The 23,637-nt window shown below is 35.5% G+C and overlaps 1 protein-coding gene across 3 annotated transcripts in view; it reads right to left on the reverse strand.

The window, feature by feature from the left end:
* Positions 1–5,068: 5,068 nt before the first annotated feature.
* PKIA (cAMP-dependent protein kinase inhibitor alpha) overlaps positions 5,069–23,637 on the reverse strand; it is a 95,788-nt gene continuing 77,219 nt past the window's right edge. For 2 of the 3 annotated variants that reach the window (XM_047724611.1, XM_047724612.1), the window contains 2 exons: positions 12,072–12,249; positions 5,069–8,575 (listed from right to left, as the gene is read on the reverse strand). In XM_047724611.1, the coding sequence (XP_047580567.1) occupies positions 8,496–8,575; positions 12,072–12,222 (231 nt within the window). In that variant the 5' untranslated portion in view covers positions 12,223–12,249 and the 3' untranslated portion in view covers positions 5,069–8,495. Of the gene's footprint in view, positions 8,576–12,071; positions 12,250–18,808; positions 18,961–23,637 lie in introns of those variants that run through there. The other variant, XM_047724610.1, reaches the window with a different exon arrangement.

A 23,637-nucleotide genomic window follows, 5' to 3' on the forward strand; every position in this document is an offset into this window, starting at 1 on the left:
GAGTCAAAAAGTACACAATGCTTCTTTAGTTCTGCCAGTTTTCCAGTGTTAATTTGATCACTACTATTTTTCTGTGTTTTCGAAAAGATAATATTCAGGAAAAGGACCTTAAGGTTTTATACATCTACATCAGTGTCCTTTCCTTCTTGATTGTATAAAGACATGTCTCTTGGTCCCTTTGTATTATTTTCTTTTTTTCCATGAATTCCTGCCATTTTGAAGTTCATCATATTCTTTCAGAACTCTCATTTCTTTAGCCTATTAGAGTACATTAGTTTTTATTTCTGCAAAGCATATTCTTAGAAATTTCAATTCCCCTTGTTTAAAGACCAAGTCTCCCTAGAGATCTCGGTCTCTGACTAGTATGTTGCTTAGGCTGGGAAACTATGGTATAATCTCCTTTTTTCTCTTTTTTAGTCTATTCCCAATTGTAGCAAACTGAAGGGAATTTGTACTATAGAATGCCAAATACCTTTTCCAGGTCACTATTTAGCTGAATGACTTACTCTAATTTGCTCATTTATTTATACGTTATCCTAATGGACATTTCATCTCTGTATGCCACATCAAATCTGTGTGTTGTGTAAATGTGCAGCATACAGTTTGAAAATCAAATTTAAAAATAGTTACATTAATGGGCCACCTGGAAGGCTCAGTTGGTTAAGCATCTGACTCTTGATTTTGGCTCAGGTCATGATCTCAGGGTTGTGAGATGGAGCCAGCTCGGCTCCCTGCCAGGTGTGGAAACTGCTTAAGATTCTTTCTCTCCTTCTGCCCCTCCCCATTCCCTTTTAAAAATAAATCAAATTAAATTAAAAAATAAATAAAAATAGTTACACTATTTCATAAACTAGAAAAAAATTAAGCTTTTACATTCTTTAAGGCAATATTATACAGGCTTTACTATTTTCAACTCTCAACTTTATCTCTGTATTGCATTTTCCCTAATCAATCTGTGTGTACTTTTGTTTCTTAACTACCTTGTGAGCTTCAGCAGGGCAGACATTCATTTACAAATTTACTGAGTATTAATAGACAATGAGGAGACAGAGATGAACAAAACAGGGCTTTTCCCTGAAGGAGCTCATATTGTAGTTGGAGAGATACACATGTAAACAAATAGCTATGATCTAACCAGATACATTTGCAGATCAAGTATTGGGGATTAAGGAGTATAGAATAGCTATTTCCTAGGGTGGGGCTTGGGAATGAGGATGCCAATCAAAAAGGCTCTTTTTGGGTAAAGTGGGACACAATCTGAAAGGACCAATGAGAACTTGCTGTCAAGCATGAAGAACATCTTAGGAATAGGAAAACAGTAAACACAGAACAAGGAGTTATATAAAAATAATATGTAGCACTTACACCAAAAAGTTTTTTGTCTGGCTCAATTTAAGGATTTTTTTTTTTTTTTTAAGTTTAGGGTAGTGAAACAATCAGACTTAGGTTATTAGAAGGATTCATCTGGATGTGAGAATGCCAGACAAAGCAGGTCCTGATCAGCAGGTTATTGCATTATATTAGATAAGTGATGATTTAAAGGGTTATAATGCAGACAAAAAGAAATGGGATGTTTCAAGAAGAATTAGAATTGATGAAGTGAAAAACAAATTGGAGGAACAAGAGTTAAGAGAACTGTAAGAATTATAAGATTGCTGAGAAATCAGTGTTTCCATCATATGAGATCTGCAGCATATGAAGAAAAGTAGTTTTGGGACTGGGGTCATACACTGGATTTAGTGTTGGAATGTAGAATTTTAAGATGCTTCTGGGAAATCCATATTGAGCTGTCCAGTAAGTTGGGTGATCAGGAATGATCTCTGGGATTCATCACAGCAAAACCGGTGATTGATGTTAGCCTAGAAGAGGTCATGTGAACACTGGGGTTAGAGAGGGGTAAAGATAGAATCCCAAGGAACCACAGTATTTAGTGGGGAGATAAAGAAGGAGGGATTTGTCAAAGAAAGTGAGGAGTTGCCAGAAAAAAAGGAACAAAGGATTAAATACATACATACATACACCAGGGGGTGGGGGAATGGGGTAGGAAAGTAAAGGAAACATCTCAAATAAAATCCCACGGTGAACAGGATTAAATGCCATAAGATAGGCTTGTAAAACATACACAAACTATCCATTATATTTGACCACTGGAATTGATATATTCACTTAGTTCTAATTCAGAGAACTAGAGTGGGACGGGGTACAAAGAAGTTGAGTGGTTTTGCTTATACATGGCTGCCTTGAGAGAAACTAGTGATACTGTTGGCAGTCATCCTGGAGTATAATGGAATACAGAACTCTAAAACATCACAAGCTAAACTTGCCCATCTCTGGATGTCCAGGCTCCAGGCTAATGCCTACATATGTGCAACCACCCCTATGAAGAAATGAGGATTGTAGGACTGAAGATGTAGCAAATATTATGGGGAGAATGTGGTGGAAGAGAAAAGACACAACCATATATGATGGAAGATGTGAACCTGAAGAACTTTTTTCTTGGGATACATAGATTCCATCCTTAATGATACAGCTAAACCCTGCCAAACTATCAATTAGAATTATAGAACCATCAAATTTTACTTTAGGAGAAGCTTGAGTCCTCTGGAACATCATCATTTTTTAATTTCAACATTGACTGGGGTTTTCGTGACAATTCTAAAAGTCCAGGAACTACTTAAGATGTTATTGATAATAAAATGTAATTGTAGGGGCGCCTGGGTGGCTCAGTGGGTTAAGCTTCTGCCTTCAGCTCAGATCATGATCTCAGGGTCCTGGGATCAAGCCCTGCATTGGACTCTCTGCTCAGCAGGGAGCCTGCCTCACCCCCCGCCCCCGCCTGCCTCTCTGCCTACTTGTGATCTCTGTCTGTCAAGTAAATAAATAAAATTTTTTTAAAAATGTAATTGTAAGTCAAATTGCAAAAGGATAAGAAATGAGGAGAAACATGAAAACAAGAGCAAAGATTACTATTCTTTTTTTTAAATTTTTTTTTAAAGATTTTATTTATTTATTTGACAGACAGAGATCACAAGCAGGCAGAGAGGCAGGCAGAGACAGAGAGAGGGGGAAGCAGGCTCCCCGCTGAGCAGAGAGCCCAATGCGGAGCTCGATCCCAGGACCCCCGGGATCATGACCCGAGCCAAGGCAGAGGCTTTAACCCACTGAGCCACCCAGGAGCCCCAAAGATTACTATTCTGAGAAATACAAGTAGTGAAGTTAAGAACGGAACTAAGGACTTGAGCACATTTGTAGAAAAGGGTGAAGTCAGTGAAGAAAAAATGAGTAATTAAAAGACCTCCTGAAAGAAAATGGTTTAAAAATGTCAGATGACTTGGGAGACCTGGGTGGCTCAGTTAGTTAAGCGTCTGCCTTTGGTTCAGGTCATGATCCCAGGGTCCTGGTTGGAGCCCTGCTTCGGGCGCCTGTTTCTACCCCTCCCTCTGACCCTCTCCCCTGCTCATGTGCTGTCTCTCTCTCACTCAAATAAATAAATAAAATCTAAAAAAAAAAAAAAAAAAGATCAGATGAAAACCTACATTTTAGACAGTAGTGGGGAAACTTCCTCTATCCCCAGGAATAGGACCAAAAAAGAGCTTCATAGCACTCATGTCTAAAATGCAGTTACAGGGCGCCTGGGTGGTTCAGTGGGTTAAGCCGCTGCCTTCGGCTCAGGTCATGATCTCAGGGTCCTGGGATCGAGTCCCACATCGGGCTCTCTGCTCAGCAGGGAGCCTGCTTCCCTCTCTCTCTCTGCCTGCCTCTCTGTCTACTTGTGATCTCTGTCTGTCAAATAAATAAATAAAATCTTTAAAAAAAATAAAATAAAATGCAGTTACAAACAATGAATAAGCATTGTTAGAAACTTTTTAGTCATTCTGAAGGCAAGTAAAGTGAAAGCAGATGGTTTGATGGGTTCTGATTGGGCAGAGATGACAGAAAGACAAGAAAGTAAGAAAATCAGGAGCACTGAGGAGGTTAACAGTGGATTTCAGAGTGGGAGGAGAGCTGCTATGGAAAAATTCATCTTGATATAATCAGAAAGTAGATGTAGTACAAACTAGAAAGTTAACCAGTTATAGTCAGAACGTTTTATTAATTTTGACTTTATAGTGAGATATGGCCAGGGTCCCAAATCCCCACATTCTGGCCTAGATAGAGGCAACAAGTATACAAAGAGAAGAAACACCAAAGACAATAAGAACTTGTTTTGCGTGGCTAGCATTTTGTGCCAAATCCCTGTGTAGTATTTTATCCTTGTGACCTAAATAACAGGAACCTAAAGATCTACACCCTCTTTTACCCTGTCTGCTTAATTCCTTGTCTGAACTCAGGATGTTATTTGATGCTTACTTTCTCCTGGGTCCCACCTTGGATTCTGCTTGGTCTTTCCCCACCTTTATGTGATTGAACAGAGAGCAACAGCAAAATAAAAGAAGTTAAACTCTCTGCTTTTTCTACCCCAAGATGTTATTCTTAATAGAGTAAAAGCAGGGGTGTCTGTGACTCATTTTAAACCTTTTTAGCGGCATAAACAGAGCTGGTGCATCTGGAAACTTTGAATTTTTTCTTAATCAGTGGTTCTCAGGTTGTGAGGGTGAGGATGGGGCAGGGAAAAGATGCCAAAGTTACATAGGGAGTGTTTTCAAGGTGGAAGAGTGTGTGTGTGTGTGTGTGTGTGTGTGTGTGCACGCGCGTGTGAGAGAAACAGAATGTATATGGGTGGAGGAAGGAGTGTTGTAAAATTTTCAGGGGATTCTGATAAACACTGCTCTTTCTTCTGATTAGAAATCAATGCCCTGCAGACGAGCAAGTAAGAACCACAGGAAGACAGTGGTGCTTACAATTTAAGATTTGACTCTGGTAGATGTTCTGAAGTCCAGGAAGTGGGCTACCAGAGTGGAATGGAGGTGAAAATTATTGGAGTAAAGGCCCAGAAAATGTGAGGCCAGAATGTCCTGTATGTCCACCACAGGATGGCTGAGGCTTTAATTTCTCCTTCTCACTCGAAGCACTTTCTCAAGCACCAAATACGTAGTTTATGTTCAATAAATACTCTTAATAGACTGTGCACATTTCAGAAAAAATGTATTACTTTTAATATCAATTATGTGAGCATGCAACATTACTAAATACAAGAGTCATACAAGCTCACAAATGACTTCAGAGACTGCCACTCTTTGATTAAAGAACAATTTAGGGCCTATTAAGACATCATAAATCATAGATGGTTTCCTGTTTTTACCTGATAACTACACATTGTCTTCCTATTATGACAAGCTTTACTCAGAAGCTAAGCTACCTGGCAGTGACATTTGTTTACCCATTATTGCTTCTCTGAAGAGAAAGAGCAAGATCATTCATCTTATTAAATGGTGCATTTTTACTGCAAGTTTAGGGCATTTATAGTGAGCAGTTCTGGGGATGTTGCCTAAAAACTGAAGACTGCTTGTTATATATTGGAAAAACATTTCTATGAATTATGAGAACAGTATGTTGGCATAGGATGTTTATAATTGATAAAAGGTAAATTTGACAAGTTCATACTTACTACAAATGAGTAAAACTGAAATTTTCGTATTTCTAGTTAATTAAACAAAACAAGTAGCATGGAACATAGAAAAAAAAATCTGAACATGCTAAATTTATAGACTACATGCCAGAAAGGTATTCTGAAGTATAACACACACACAAAAAAAACTCTAATTGAAGTTCTTTCGTTCTTTTTTTTTTTTTTTTTTTGAAATATACTTTCTATGATCTGGTCACATCTGTGTTTTTACTCATCTAAGTAACCTTGAGAAAGACAATTCCCCCTTCTGAGATTCAGTTTCCCTCTATAATATATGGAGGATGAACCAGTTCATCTCTAAATGTTCCCTTACAGATAAAGATGCTCTATAATTGGCTTTAATTGTATGGCCTGTGCAGTAGAAAGCACCTTGGAAACTGACAAAGATAGGTTCAAATCTTAATTTCATCACTTATTAGCTTTTTAAACTTGGAAAAGTTATAACTTATTGAGCCTTAATTTCTTAATCTGTGAAATGGGATAACACTACCTCTTTAATTAAATTCTCTGAGGAGAAACAATTAAATTGGAGAAAATGTGCTGGAAAGTGATTAGCATAATTTTAGTTGGTTAGAGGGCATTCAATACATATTCTCAAACCGAATGCCTTAATTTTCTACCTTTTCCTTTTCTCCTTAAAAATTCAATTCCATGTATATTATTGATTTGCAAGTAAGATATTACAATACAATTTGGAAGACACTTTTGCTGAGCAACCTTTGTAGGATATGGATATTTTGGAAAGTAGATTTTTATCTTCTAGCTTGGGATTCTCTCTGGATTTTAATATAGCAGACAAAGTAGCAGTAAGAGGTCAAAATAATTCAAAAGCTCCATATGACTTTGCAACTTAGCACTATTATATATTCAAAGACAAGCATGACACCACATGCATTAATAATAGTATATCACATAGGAATATAAAGTCTCCACATAAACTCAGCACTAGTCCTAAACTTTACAAAATCACATGTAATCAATTTGGAATTCTACAACTTTAAGGATGGAGAGAACTTTACCTAGATTCACAAGAAAGCTATGAAGATAGTAAATGAGGATATTGAAAAAGTGATTTTATGGGTTGGATATTTTAAATGAACTACCAGAGATTGTCTAAAAATGTCTCAGGAACCTTTCTTCCCACTTGTGAGTCTATTAATAGGTGGAATTATTTGAATTTTAACTGGGCATTTTGGACCCCAACTGGTTAGAATGAAGTACTCTAATATTTACTCTTCTATTTTCTGAGAGACTCACCCTATTAACATTTTTTCTAGTAATACATGATTGAGGACCAAATGATACCCATGCCCTTATCCTACTCATTTGGAAAGTACTGTAAGGAGAGATGAGGGCAGACTGACCTTTCATCCTATAGGCAGCTATGGAGGAAGGCTGAGTTCCTGGTACATCCATGGAGATTATCTGTGGAAATGCTGTTTAACCGACCTCAAATGGGACTGTATCTAAGACCTCGAGGATAATTTAAGTGGGCTCTTTATTGTAAAGGGTCTTCCTGTTATCTGTTATTTGTCCAGTAATCCATGAGCCATGGGCATATTATCGGTTCCTTATTTATTACTACTGATAAATGATTTTATAATACTGACCAATGGGATTACACAGCTCACAGAAACTCTCCATATAAGAACCATGATGTCAAAACACAGCAGAGGCTATCAACAGTATTAATGAGGATTTTGTTAGCTTCTAATGATGATTATTATTGTATCAGAATGCAATTCACACTAATTATTAGTAAAAGTTTACAAACATTAAAAAGTGCATAATAACATTTGTATCTGATAGGGCTGAAAAGACATGAAAAACACAATGCAAGGGCTTTACTTTTGTGATTGGTGTCCACATGATTGCAAGATAATTTTTTCCATCTGTTACAGCTCCATGCTGATAAGTTGTCCTCTCAATTTAAATAGTAGCATACAGCATTGAGTAATTCGATTCCATTAGAACAAAAAGCTTCCGTTCTTAATATTATCTTATCTTTCCCACCATCCTGATTCTCTAAAATTCTCATAATTAAAAATTTTTAAAAATTTATTAGTTGGGAAAAGTTCTCCAATTGAAAATAAAACAAAATATGCATATTGAATTCTGGTCTATACAGACATCAAACAGACTGAATTCAAGTAAAATTCACATTAGTGGATATTTTCAAATGCCTCTGTAATAAAGCAAAAAAGTCTTGATTAATTGGTTAGATTTAATTCATCAACAGTGGATCAAGGGGAAAGATTAAGTTAAAAAAAAGTATGATCTATCCTGTGTACACCACCACACTGTGGAGAAGGAAAAAGGCAGCCCTTTTAAAAATGAGTGGTATAAAAATTCACAGTAACATACATTATTTTTGTTTCTCATGAGCAATCAAAGAAGGGGGCAGTGCTGAGCATGTATACTGTACAATACAAAACAGTGTAAATAACACAGCAGAAACACACAGATACATAACGCTAAAAACAGTGCTTTCTGGATGGTTCTTTTACTGGGTGAATACTTAGACCAGAGATATTTAAACTCTGGGGTTCAACCAACCCTTTGCAATTAGACACAATTAAATCCTCTGACATTTTGAGGGGCCAGATGCTGCAGGAAGAATCATCATCTAGGTCAGTGCTACTCTCTACAAGCATTTTATCATATGGTCAAGTGAAAGGATCCATACAAAAATGACATCCAAACACAAGCCACATGATTTCAACCATTGCTAATGACAGAGGTAGAGAAAAGTCTGTCTGCAGCCACAGCCTCTGCCCCCATTTTTGACATGATAATGAGCAGATTCCTATAATGCAGCACAGCTACTTTTTTCCCCCCTCTTTCACTCTTGGAAACAAATGCATTCCAGCCAGGCCTGGAGATTTGAGACATTGTCAGGTGTTGCTGAAGTTATCAAAGTGGGATGTTAGCTTTCAGATTTTGCTGCTTCCCCCTGGGCTTCCCCACTTTGTTCTGTGGAATTTCGTTGTGCATCTTCTTCACCTTCTGTAAGAGATAATAAAAAAAGGATAAAGGCAAAAGAAAAACTATTGCCTATATTTACTGACTCTTAATATATCATATTGGAAATTTCAGAAATACTGAAAAAGTCTGAAATTCTCATAGAGACAAGTATATTTTATTGGTAATCAGTTCCTCAATTAGTGTTTTTTAAGGTTGGCTAATTCTGGTTCTATGAACTTGGGACAGCATGGCACAAAACAGAAGAATAACAATTTTTACAATGGTCAGTGATGATTTATGCTAGGAAATCTCAAAGCCAGATCATGACACTTCTAGTTTTACGGGTTGCAGAAATCAGAAGTCATTTTAGACAGAAATCAAAAGTGGGAAGCAAGTTTACCTTTTCACTCCTTTCTTATTTTAAGAAATATTTAAAAATTGCATTTTACATTATTTATAGTACTTGTTGATAACCCATCTGATTTTTTAGAGTTTTAGCAAAATATTTTTGGGTGTTCAATATATAAACTATATCAGTGTTTGTTGAGTGTTTGTTACCATAATTCAAATGAACAGAGGTGAGTGGGCTGTTCCATTCTTTGAATGGAAATGTTGAAAGGCAATTTCTCCTTTGCTCTTAATAAGTATACACAAAACATTTCACCAGACACCATACATTAGGGAAATTAAAAGCAATTCTACATAAATACATATATTTTCTTTTTTTTTTTTAAGATTTTATTTACTTATTTGACAGAGAGAGATCATAAGTAGACAGAGAGGCAGGCAGAGAGGGAAGCAGGCTCCCTGCCGAGCAGAGAGCCCGACCCTGAGATCATGACCTGAGCTGAAGGCAGAGGCTTAACCCACTGAGCCACCCAGGCACCCCAATACATATATTTTCCGTTTCTAAAGGAGTTCTCTGGGTATGACCAGGCATATTTATATGTATATATATGTGTGTGTGTGTCTATAATATATATTATAGACACACACACACACACACATATATATATAGTTCATAAACTACTTTCGTTATCACAGCAATAAACAGCCTCCCAAGATGTGTAGATGTGTAGATGGCCTGAATCTGAGATGTGTAGATTTGCATGCAACAAAAACTTGATCAACAGGAACAAGGATGAAGTCAAATTAGGGCAGGTACAAGACAGTAGAATATTTAAGGATGAAACTGACTGCATAAATACAAGATGAGGACTTTCTAGGTGTCTCGGAACACTTCTCAGCCCTTAGCATAATGCTGCAATTGCAAAGCCATTGCTAAATACATGCTTGTTAACAAATCAAGGTAAACATGGGACAGCAATATTGTGGAGTATAAACTAAAAAGAAGTTGAAACATTCATGAGTTACAGAGGAAGTCTCTCCCACAACTCAGTTATTGATATTTCATTTGTCATTTATATATTTGTCAGTATTGCAGTTACTATTTTTAGTTCTTTGTACTTAGAATAATAAAAAAGTTACTACTGTTTATATTTTGCCTGGCTCTGGACTTTAGGATTAGAAGACAAACAAAAATTTCTAGGAGCCTGGAGAATAGCAATTAAAATCTACAAATGTTTAGAAAAAAAGACATTTGGTAGCATAAAGATATTTTAATTATTCTAAATTGTTTAATAATACCATTAATATAAAATATAAAATAATTTTATTATATTTATTAATAAAAATCAATGTCTTCCATTGTTATATAATAATTTAATATATTCTCTTGTATAAGACAGGTCTTGATGCTGATGAGTCTCAATTTCAGGGAAGACAGAAAAAGAAGAAATAGAACTGCTCTGTCAATAATATTAGGGGTGTCTAAAATTAATGCAGATTATTTTAAATAGAATATTGATATATAAAGAAAAATATAAATCTTGGGGTGCCTGGGTGGCTCAGTGGGTTAAAGCCTCTGCCTTCGGCGCGGGTCATGATCCCAGGGTCCTGGGATCAAGCCCCGCATTGGGCTCTCTCCTCGGCAGGGAGCCTGCTTCCTCCTCTCTCTCTGCCAGACTCTCTGCCTACTTGTGATCTCTGTCTGTCAAATAAATAAATAAAATCTTTAAAAATATATATATATATAAATCTTATAAAAGAAAATTAGCAAACTCTCAAAGACCACAGAAAAAATTTTACTTGCCTCATGCCACCAAATTGCAATAATTTCCTTAACCCCTTCTGAGAGCTGCTTTGGTAAGTAACTTCTTCTTTTTTTTTTAAAGATTTTATTTTTCTGACACACAGAGAGAGAAATCACAAGCAGGCAGAAAGGCAGGCAGAGAGAGAGAGGAGGAAACAGGCTCCCCGCTCAGCAGAGAGCCCGACGTGGGGCTCGATCCCAGGACCCTGAGATCATGACCCGAGCCGAAGGCAGAGGTTTTAACCCACTGAGCCACCCAGGCGCCCCGGTAAGTAACTTCTGGTAATAAATAGTAGGGAAACAACAAAATCTAAAATATACATAAGTCTGTATATTCCAAGGTGGCAATGTTAAAGTTTTATTTTCAGTTTGAATTTGAAAAGACCAATATGTGACCTGCTGACATATTGTACTTGAATAAAGTACTGTCCCTAGGTATGTTAGGGTAACATTATTAAACTGTTTCATTAACATATACTCTGACTCAGTTTTCCAGTAACTGGAAAGCTTTGCCCTAAAAATTCTAATAGCAAATTAGTACTGAGTGGTTACCATGAGCCAGAAACTGGTAAGTGCTTTTCATGTATACAACACTGTGGTTCCTTGATCGTGAACTCCTTTTTTTACTTTTAAAGGTTATTTTTTTTACAAGATTTGTTAGGGAAATACATTCATTTTTAAATCCTGCAAAAGCAATGGATGAAAGAACTACTGGCATTCTTTTATTTTATTTTTTTTTTTTAATTTTTTGGCAGCGGCAGCGTCTGTTTATTTGAGGCGTTGCGGGGAGGGGGCCGGGCAGCGCCCCCATGGCATTCTTTTAAATACTCAAAAGTACTTTGATATTACAATCTTGTTTTACTTTTTCATTGGTACTTGGGTAAGAAGAGTGCAAAGCCCACTAATAAGACAAATTTTCCACAAACCCATTCTATCATGAAAAGAAAACGGAGAGACCTTTTTACTGAAAACATTGATGTAACAAACAATTTTACTTCCATTTTCAATAAAATTGGTCCCAGAGACCCTTCCCTTTGAAATGGCCAATGTTACTGAAGGTAGGAGTTCCAACTTTGTTAAATATTCTATGTAGAAATTTCAGAGCTTTTATAGATTAGAATTTTTTTAAAACCCATGTGCTTTATTGATTGCATTAGTAATAGAAGATTAAGAATTCTGCATTTGAGTGGGAAACCCTATACAGAAAAGTCACTGAAAATGGAGTAGCAGTGATGAAGAGATTAGTCACTGACTTTTTTCTTGCCTTAGACTGTTTGTAACGCTATTAGATTACTTTCAAAGGTGGCTTTTCATGTTTTAATCCTCTTCAGTGAAATGCTACAAATAATCCCACCTTGGAAGAAAGATGTGTGTCAAACAACTCACCTGTCTTGTTGATATCAAGACCTGCTAATTTCAAGGCTAATTCATTGCTGTTGCCACTTGCAGAGGAAACCAGGATATCATGTATTGCATTTCTTCTACCTGTTCTTCCTGAAGCAATGAAATCTGCATATGTAGTTTCCACATCAGTCATTGCTAACAAATATCCACATAGCAGGGACTACAAAACAAAGAAAAACTAATAGGTAAATATAATGTTGGTCAATGATAACATTTCACAAAGACACTTGTTAAATTACTGGCCTACAATATGAATGTGAAATGATTGTCTTGCTTACATGTCTACAAAGCAAGTAATGCTTTAATCCTTGATCCAAGGTCAGTGAATTTTTTCTGTAAAGGCCTGATAGTAAATAAATTGGGCTTTGAGGGGTATATGGTCTCTAATCCAACTACTCAATTTTGTGGTTGTAGTGAAAAAATAATCCAAGTAAAATATGTTAAATAAATGTAATAAACTGTGTTTGGAAAAATAGTTAATAGGACCAGATTTGGCCTGAATACTGTAACTTGTGGGCACCTAGTTTAGATCATAAAATTCTCCTTCTCTAATACCATTTAGTCAGTCTTCAACTGCAGAGAGAAGAACTTGAGATTGGTAGCATACCAAGGTTGGGGGTGGAATGGAGTGGTCCATCCTAGAGTACTTTGTCTGAATGCAAGTACTTTGTCTGCAGAGTCTAAGAACAATAATGAAGTTTACAAAATTTAGTTTGCTTTTTATTATCACCATATACCAGCAATTCTTTTTAATTTAATTTATTTATTTGAGAGAGAGAGTGTGCAAGCAGGTGTTGGGGGCCGAGGGAGAGGGAGAAGCACAACCCCGCTGAGCCTGGACCCTGACACAGGGGCCGATCCCAGGACCCTGAGATTATAACCTGAGCCAAAGGCAGATGCTTAACCAACCGAGCCACCCAGGCACCCCCCAGCAATTCTAAGCAATGTCAGTGACCAAAGAGCTACTTCCAATCCAGGAGGATGGTTCCCTGTGGTCCCCTTATTAAGTGATTGCTTGAGAGGAATAACAATCTTTCTTGACTGAATCTTTGAAATAAAATATTCAAGTTTAAAAAAGACTCAATGATGGGTGCCTTTGTGGCTCAGTTGATTAAGTCAGACTCTTGATTTCAGCTCGGATCATGATGTTCAGGGTTGTGAGATCAAGTCCTGCTTTGGGGTCCATGCTGGGCATGGAGTATGCTCGAGATTTTCTCTCTCCCTCCCTCTTTACTCCCCCTCCAAAAAAGGAGCCCATGAAAATGAGTCTTCCAAAAAAATATTTTCAAGGTAAAATAGGATATATGTATTAAAAAAAAACCCACCAAATACAAATCTTTGTTTTTTTTCTATGTTTAAATTTATGTCCTTCCCTAAAAGTCAAAAGAAGGATGTATAGCAAGGTAAGAAAAAAATACATTTATTGTTGCATTAATTTATTTGAACAGAACTTTAAAATAATTTCCTCCTATTTCTAAATATTCCAATCATATTTTATTGTAGCTTAAGATTAAAAACAGATCAATAATCAAGAGAAGGTATCTTTTCAAAATATAAGAAATATGGGAGAAGCAAAAATGGTGGAACCCATACATCATCATGGGCATGCATATTTGCACTCTGAAATAACTTGATAACTTGATTTACACTGCAATTTAGGATGGCAGTCAGTAGCACATTCTTTTAGGCTGAGTTCCCCTAATGCATACTGATGAGGGAGCTATTAATTCAATCTAGAAGAAACTTTTCTATTTTCTCTTCTTTAAGAGGAAGATGAAACAGGAATGAGGGGGTAATACCATAATACACTTTTGAAATAGAAAATATATCTATACTATATGCTTACTGTGACTATATTATAGATAACATTGGTTTTCATTCATTCAACTATATCTACCATTATTTTTTAAGGGAATATGGTAATGGCTATTATTTTATTTAAAACTTCAAAATGCTCTTCAGAAGATCCTGGGTTTAGTCATAGAGTGACTTTTGGAAAATCACTTGAACCTCCTAGTCTTCCATTTTCTAATAAGTAAGGGGACAGCTGAAAGGCATGATGAGTAATGCTACTTAAAGTGAAGATGTAAAAACAATGATCACTTAAAACTATCTCATTTCTAAAATTCTGAATTTGGAGATTCCTTTCGTGGCTATAACCACCTATTCTTTGTTCTATCTCTTCTTCTTAATGACTCTGTACTCCGCACTGGTTATATTTTTAGTTCTTTTAACCCTTTTTTAGCTTCCTCCAGGTTCAGTCTGGATCAATTGCCAACCAATTTCATGTAACTTTTTTTTGGCATCAAGTAGTCTCTTTGACTTACTGTCACCTTGATTTTCCTAAACCTCACCTAGGAAAACAGCATCGTGCACTCTGATCTCATTAACTGGGTAGCTGAGTGTTACCAGAAAAAGTCACAAAATTGTGCCAATTGGCTCAACTAGAAATTTTTGACTCTATTATTAGTATACACTCTGAGTTGTTCAGAAATTCTTTTTTTCACCTCTGGTTGACTCTTCCTTATGCTTTTCTCTGTGGGAAGAATTCCAAATGCTTTCCAGGCCACACAACCAGATACCACTGCCTTTAGAGATGACTTTACATCTTCCTTCTCTGAGAAGATACAGGACATCTGCTGCATATTCTCTTAAATTTCTTCCTCTCTCAAACACATTGCTCTGTAAAATACTATTCTTTCTTTCCTAGATGAACTAGCTTCTTTCTTTCTAAGGCATGCTATTGATTCTATTTCCTGCTACCTCCTGTAGGACCTTGCTCCTTCCATTATTTGTTTTCCTCAATAATTTGAGTCTTCTTTCTCCTCTGCATTTCTCCTGTAAGCTTGTAAGCATGTTCAAGTCCTCTTACTAAAAAAGCAAAACCAGAAAACAACAACAAAAAACCAATCATTTAACCAAATATTCTTTATTCAACTTTCATACATCTTTGCACCATCTTTTTCCTTTATTAAATTTCTCAGAAAGGTTCAGCTACTTTTATTTTCTCACTTTCTTTGAACAACCCTTTAAAAAGTCTGTATTCCATTGGTTTTTATGCAGTATGTTTTATGGAGATTACTATCTTAGAGATCACTAAAATGATTTGTATTAACATTAAGTGACTGCTTAATTATTACATTTCTTGTAAGTGCCCATCCTGGTTTGGTCTCTCTACAATACATGACATTTACAGTTATATTCTCCTTGAAAATCTCTCCTAGCACATATTGCAAGCTATAGAGGCAAGAATATTACAGGTAGTTTTATAGGTATTATTATAGCTATTTGTATTCGAATCTAGACTTTCCATTTAGTTGTTATGCTATATCTAATATTTCTGTACTCACTGTTTCATCTATAAATTGTGATAAATATACTTAGCACTCAAGGTAGCTATGAGAATTCATTTGGATTATGTATCCAAAGAGCCTAATAAATGTTAAGCATATGATGGGTGCTGATAAAAAACAGCAACAACAATAACAACAACAACAACAAAACACCACAACTGTCACTTTACTATCCTGGTTCTATCCTATTTGAGTTTTGTGTTCTTTACAGATTTCTCTTCCTGGGGACATTTTGTAGGAATTTAAGATCAGTCCTTGACCCTTTTTCTTTCTTTCTTAACTCGTAAAAACTCATCTAATCCATGGCTTCTAATTCCTCACAATGGATAATGCAAAAGTATGCATCTTCTCTTTAGACGGTTTCCCCAGGCTCCTCACACACAAGGGCAACTGCCTGCTAAATATTTTCACCTGGTTTTGCTTAAGCATTTCAAACACAATAAAACAAAATAAGATGACAACAGAACACTGAATAAACTGGCCTTACTAATACACTACGTTGGAGCATACTTTTGCCTATTTCTCTCACTTGATAGCCATGTCTAATCACTTGCCAGGTATGTTGATTTGTATTGGATGTCCCTCATATTTACTGCCTGTAAAACACAGAAAAGCTCTTCCCAGGATTATTGCTGAGTTCTTCCATAATCTGGAAAGAACCCTCTTTTGTTGCTTTAACTTCAACCACTAGTTCTCATACTTGGTATGTTGCAGAATAATGTACAATATTTTTCCAGAGCTGCTCTGCGGCACTACTGCTCAAGTCTGTGATTCTACCTGGAATGCCTTCCTCTGACAAACTTGCTTGTTGAAATGGGTTTAGCCCTCAGAATTCAGCCAAATGCCACCTTTGTCCTCTTTTCCCTGTCTTTTCAGCTGGCAATCCCATATGGGCCTTGATTTGTGCCTGTCATAGAGGGCACTTAAATTCTAACTAGCATTATAGTGACCTCTCCTTCTAGATTGAACTTAAGCTCTGACAAGACAGGAACTACATTTCAATGTTTTAGTTACATACAATTCCTAGTAGAGTCCTTTGCATACAGTCAGTGCAAAATAAAAGTATGTTGAATAAAACTAAACAATGAAGAAAGAATAGATGACGTCCTTCATCAGTAGCCACAGAGAAGTTCCCTCTTCCCTGATTATACTCAATTACCAAATCCTAAAAATCCAGAAAGTTGGTGAAGAAGCTGAGGACTAGACAGTTCTATGATTTGCCCATCTTCACACAGTTAATTGTCTGGAATGAAGGTCTACAACGTCTCACTTCATTTTTCTACTTTACCAAGTTGCCTGTCTGCGAGTGAGTTACAAGTCTGAATAAGGGTTTTGACCTTGGAGTAATTTAGTGTTTTTCATTATCTACTCTACCACCATTAACCAATACAGTATCTAATTTCTATGCTATTTTGGCGATTTAGAATTGGACATGCATATCAACCTAATATTATCTCATAAAAGTTTAAGGAAAGGTGGAGTTACAGGAGTAAGTTTGTCTTATAATCACTGTTACTGTTTCTCACTCTCAGTCCCTTTATGGCTTTTTAAATCACAGGCTTTTTTTTTTTTTTAAAGCACAACTGCTATCATTTCTCATCTGATAGCAATGCTATGGAGTAGACAAAAATATCCTTATTTTCAGATGAAGAAAATAAGTCTCAGAGATACTAAGTGGCTGCTAAATAGTACACAGAACTATGACTTAACCCAGGTTCTATAGGTTTTGCACAGAAAACATTGTATTTTGCAATAGAAGTTCTTCTTTTTTTTTGCCATTATCATTTTTCTACATAGACTATCATAATAATACGTGTGACTATGGGGGTTTAATATCTAATTCACTGTGCTTTTAATAGTTTTAAGGAGATTTGAAATATCAAGAATGAGAGATAAAAGTGGTGACATTTCCCATGAGAAGATGTGAATTAAAAGAATGTGTGCTGTGTTATGATTTGTGTCTCTGGGAATGTTAAAAGATCCTGGCAGTAATTCTACTTTTAAACAGGGGAGCCAACAACTTAATTTGAATTTTCACTTAGTGTTCTCTTAAGTAACAAGTACATGGAATAAGAAACAAGGTCTTGACAGATGTAAACGTATATTGTGTTCACCTTTAAAATGTATATATATGGCTTTCAATTCGCTTGAAAGACACTAATGGCATTTGTGAAAAGAGCTTATCCCTATAAACTTCTCTCTTTAAGTACTTATAAAACACAGTTACTAGATTGATGTGCTGAGTTTGGAGCATTCAATTATGGTCCATTATAATTATTATAATAATAATCATAAAAGTAGTATTTCATTTTTATTACATTTTTCCCTCTGGACAATAGACTTAAAAAAATACCTGACAAATAGCACACATGTAAATACATGAATGAGGAAGAATACAAGTACATTTTTAAACAAAATGTATAGATGCTTTGAACTCTCTTTTTTCCCCTTTCTTTCCATGATTATAGTGCTTTTAGTGAATTCTCATTAGGTACTGAAAAACAGTTATTTTTACATGTATGGCAGCTATGTTATTTTTTCTTTCAGCTAAACATTTAGACACAGGTCTTTAGTGATATGACTGCCAGAGACCGGAAATATCTTCTACACCAAATACACCGCTGTATAATGACTTTGTAATTTTGCTTAGCTATTCTGGGGATGCTATTGCTAAATGATTATGTCTAATAGATAACAAAAAAATGATAAAAGTTAAAAATCTAATGTAAGCAGCTGGTAGAGGCTTAATAGAATAGCAATTAGCATGCATTCTGGCCTTATAAAAATAATCAGAATAAAACCTGCAAAATTTACCAAAAGTAGACTCCACTGAAGTTTCCTGTTTATGTTGCTATAATTAGAATTTTGTAGATAAAGCAAAATGGTAGTACTGGATATCAACAAGATAAAATGGTGTTTTTTTGGAATCCAGTTATAGAAAACAACTAAATTATACTAATATTCATAGTCTGATTAGAGAGAAAGAAACGCATTTTATTAAGTACTATACCATTTAAAGTTATACTAAATTTTAAACCATAAATCTCCAAATAATGATAACTAAAAAGCCAATCAAAATTCATGAATAAGGAACAAACTTGCTCTTTCTTTTCTCCCTTCTTAAAAAAAAATCTTACTTTCTCACTCTTTAACAAAAGAAACAGTATATTGGTATTCTAAAAATTCTTCATTTGTATAATGGATTTCTAAACTGAGATTCATGTTGGTCTTTCCCTTGTTTATGCTCTTTACCTTTTAAAATATCATATATACAAATTATTTGAGAGACTAAACCAAAAGATTTTACCCATGTAGTTTTCACAGATTTAGATAGATTGCAAGAGGCTAGGAAAAGTATGTACTTACGTCTCCTATATTAAATAAATTGAAGCATTCCACATAGATGTGTATCTTAAAAGAAGTTGGGCCTATGAAGCTGCTAAAATGATTTTTATAGTGACATTGAGTCATGAGCCAAATGGTGACTAGATAACATGCTAATTTTACTCCTGTAAATGGGGACACATGAAATGAGACTCACAGACTTGGAAGAAAGAATGGAGAGAATGCCATCAGCAAGCACTGAAGTCTTCTCTCTAGTATGAATGGTATGGTTTCTTTTAGTTTAAAAGAGAAGGAAAATTCTTCCTGTCCCATATTACAAATGCAATTATATAACTTCTGAATTGTTACTTTATGAGATCATGTGAAGTGTGTTAAAAGCTTCTGAGTAGTTTGCTATGTGCTTAGGGCTTGATCTACATTAATATTTCTGGAGCATTTTGGTCTCAAATATCCATTACATTCTCAAAAATTATTGAAAACACTAGTGAGTTTTTGTTTATGTAGTTAGAGCTGCTAATATTTATCATATGAGAAATTAAAACGGAAAAATTTTTAAATATTTATTAATCTACTTAAAATATAAATAATAAACCCATTACACATTTCCATAAATAATATATTTTTAATGAAATGAAATATGTTTTCCAAAGCAAAAAAAAAAAAAATAGTGACAAGAATGGCATTGTTTTACATTTTGCAATTCTCTGGCTTAATTTTGTAAATGTCTGGCTTTATAAAGGACATCTGGTTTCTCGTATCTGCTTCTGAATTCAATCTGTCTCAATATGTTGTTTTAGTTGAAGTATATAAGGAAAATCTGGACTTACACAGTTTTTTTTTTTTTTTAGTTGGAAATGTGAGGAGTTTTAATAGCCTTTTCAGATGATTGTGGATTTTTTTTTTTTTACAATGTGGAATCATACAACCATATCAATATGCTTTCCATACTGTTTCATTAAAATCTGTTGTCTACCTTGCACTTTAAATGGATCTTATGCATATATATATATATATATATATACATACATACATATAATCTATACTTTTAATATCAAGCATTGGTCATTTGGAAGACACTGGGTCACTGGGTTTTGCAAAAATTCCAAATGGTACTGTACTATACAATATCACATTTGTTAGTAACACCACCTATCTCAGCAGGAAAGTCTTTAAGGATTGGGAAACTGACAAGTTCACAGGGGCAGAGAGTAAGTTTTCCAAAATTGTAATTTTTGTTTGAAAGCTCAGATTTCATCATTGCCAACAGATACAGTTGGATTTTTCTTCCCTTGAACTGACAAGCTCATTTTGTTCATTTTCAATGAAAATCTCTGCCAAATACCCAAGTTTGAAAAACTACAGTTTGCCTGTCAGTTATTCTTTCAAGTAAAAATGGCGACTTAAGAAAAAGTGGCTAGTTCAGCTCTCAACCCCAGTAGTCACCGAAGTACTTTACTTGAGACAACCATCCACTTTGGTCCCTGGCAGAGATGCTTCTTGTGACTTCCCAGTTCATCACAAAGATGTTAAACAGATGTGTACTGAGGGGACAAGACTTGACATAACATTTTTTACTGCTTCATCAAGTATATCTGTAGGTAAATCTAGCATTTTAAAAATATTAACTGTGAGTGTGTGATGGTGAAAAATACCAGGGTTACAGTAGAGTTTTGTGTTGCTGACTTGATTAGTGCTGAGGTGCCAGCAGTTTTTCCCACCATGCTTCTGCACCAGTACCAACCAAGTAAAAAGGCAAATATCATCAGTATTATTATGAAAATTATTTTGAATTTGTGAATCCAATCAGAGTATCTCAGAGAACTGACTCAGAGGGTTTGGGTGACCTGCAGGAGTCCAGGGACAAAATTTTGAAAATAGTTGTATTCATAGTAGTAGGAAACTGTCTGATCAACACTATAGATTATAGAAGAAAACTCTTTGGTAAAGAATTTAACTAAGCAAAAAAAAATATTTTTTTAACTAAGCAAATTTTTTAAAAAGATTTTATTTATTTGACAGACAGAGAGAGATCTCAAGTAGGCAGAGAGGCAGGCAGAGAGAAAGGGGGGAGCAGGCTCCCCGCCGAGCAGAGAGCCCGGTTTGGGGCTCAATCCCAGGACCCTGAGATCATGACCTGAGCCGAAGGCAGAGGTCCAACCCACTGAGCCACCCTGGCACACCTACCTAAGCAAATTTTTGATTCCTAAAATAATCTGGAAATATCAGCTCCTCTATTTCCAGGCTAAGTACTATACATCTTTTTTTCTTTCCTTTTCCTGTTATAATTTCTTCTTGTTTATGTAATTCAGGCTTAAGAATCTAATAACTTGTTTCCAAAAAACAACCCCTTAATCTCACAGATCAGAGGGCTTCACACTAAGTGTGGAGACTAGAACAAAGTTCTAGAACTCGAAGCTACCTCAATTCCCTTTTTCCTTGAATTGAGCTGTATTCTAGTGACACTTTGAAGTGAATGACAAAGAAGAAGTAAAAACCACAATCCTATTAACAGCCACAACTTAAAAAAATTCTATAAAAACTTCCTCTGTTAAGGCATATTTACAATTCCTGCACAATATGCTCAGTATTACATAGTATAACAAGAACAGGTATTGCACTTCTGAAGAGTTTGGGTATGTCCCATCAAAAGCATTCTTTCAAAAAGCAATCTCATACACTGAGTTATATCACACAGAGAGATGGCAATTTTTATTAACTAGGTGAAGTCAAATCCTTTTTTATTCTGAATCCAAGTCATTGACATTTCTATCACAAAAACATTGCTAGAATGAATCCTGCCAAATATGAGAAAAAAATAGAATGTCTTTGATGGTTTTCACAATAAGATTTTGACTAATATTATTAGACATGGTATCCCATTGGCCTTAGTTGAAGGAAGTTCTTCACTTTCTCCCTGATTTTCAGTGTATATTAAAAATTCTCGGGCGCCTGGGTGGCTCAGTGGGTTAAGCCGCTGCCTTCGGCTCAGGTCATGATCCCAGGTCCTGGGTTCGAGCCCCGCATCGGGCTTTCTGCTCAGCAGGGAGCCTGCTTCCTCCTCTCTCTCTGCCTGACTCTCTGCCTACTTGTGATTTCTCTCTGTCAAATAAATAAATAAATCTTTTAAAAATTCTCAGGTTCAGAAAAGTTTCAGTATTTGATACTAATGATTATTCTTCTCAATCTTTTCTCTATTTATCAATTCATCTCTGATCCCAATGATGTGATAGTTTTGACCCTTATGTCTTCATTCAAGAGTTTATATACAGATATCTACCAAGATATATAATATCTATCCCTATCTATCTATCTATCTATCTGGATATACATAGATATACATTTCTTTTTTTTGAAATGGAAACATTTTCACATTGGTTTCATATCTACTTATTTTTATCATTACTTAAATTCTCTGAAACTTTTTAGCTCAGATTCAAATCTTTTTTTCTCCTTTTCACAATGCCTAACAAATCAAAACTTTGTAATGAGAAATCTAAGCCTAATCTAAGCCTAAAAATGTTACAAAGTCAGAAGTACAGGCTGTATTCCTTTAGAAAATAATTTCACTAATTAGGTGACCTCAAAGGTCTAATTAGGTGACCTCAAAGTGACCTCAAAGCTACTATAAATCTCTTTGTTCCTTTCTAGCTGACCTCTTTACCATCTCTAACAACACCAATTTCTTTATTTTTTGTGCTTCTTCAGTCTTATTTATATTTCAAATTCTTTCAAATTCTTATTCTCCACAGAAAATCTTGCCTAATGAATTTATGAAGAAGACCAAGGTCATCCTACATAATTTTCAATTCCTCTTTCTTTAGCCTCACATTGAAATTGTCTGTTTCTTTATTAAAGAGTTCTTTTGCCCAACATTAATACCTGACTGGTGCTTTTGATTCTATCTTCTGTCCCATTATTGTTCCTTCATTTCTGCCCTCTGCTTCTTCTCCCTATTTCTCCAATGCCTATAAAATTGCTTACATTTTCCCCGTTAAAGATATATTTCATCTTTTAACTCTGTATGTTCTTAAAGACATCTGTTTTACTTTCATTTACCCCCAAAACTTAGAGGAAAAGAGGTAGGTACTAATTTTTCCTGCTTCCCTCTATTTTTATTTTCTTTGCAATTTGGCTTAAATATTTACTAATTTAATAGAATTGCTTTCTCAAAGAAAAACCATTACAGATTAATCACAAAATTCAAGGTTTTTTTTACAATAATCACATATATAAAATTGTATACAGCATTTTACATTGCTATTTCTCTTTTCTTGATGTTTTTCTCCTTTAGCTACCAAAGTTACTGCTCTTGATTTCCCTGTAATCTTTTCTTGTATTTATTCTTGTTCTTTCCTCCACTTACCTCTTAAATAATATTTACTCTTTTTGATAATCTCTTTTATCCCCATAGTCTTAACTGCACCTGTACATAGATGACTCTCAAATCTATAATTTGAGGGGCCTGATAATTTTCTGAAGTACAGACTGATAAATTCTTTCTTTTTTCTAAGATTTTATTTATTTATTTGACAGAGAGAGAGAGCAGAGGGCAAGGGAGAAGCAGGCTCCCCACTTAGCAGAGAGCCCGATATGGGGCTCAATCCCAGGACCCTGGGATCATGACCTGAGCTGAAGGCAGACACTCAACCAACTTAGCCACCCAGGCGTCCCTAAAATTTTTTTTCTTAAGATTTTATTATTTATTTGTTTATTTATTTCGCACACAGGGGAGCAGGGATGGGGACAGGGGAGAGAATCTGAAGCAGACTCCCCACTGAGCACTGAGCCCAACATAGGGTTGGATCTCACCACCAGGAGATCATGACCTGAGCTGGACCCAAGAGTCAGAT

This window comes from Lutra lutra, chromosome 4, assembly GCF_902655055.1.
Source record: "Lutra lutra chromosome 4, mLutLut1.2, whole genome shotgun sequence".
Lineage (NCBI taxonomy): Eukaryota > Metazoa > Chordata > Mammalia > Carnivora > Mustelidae > Lutra > Lutra lutra.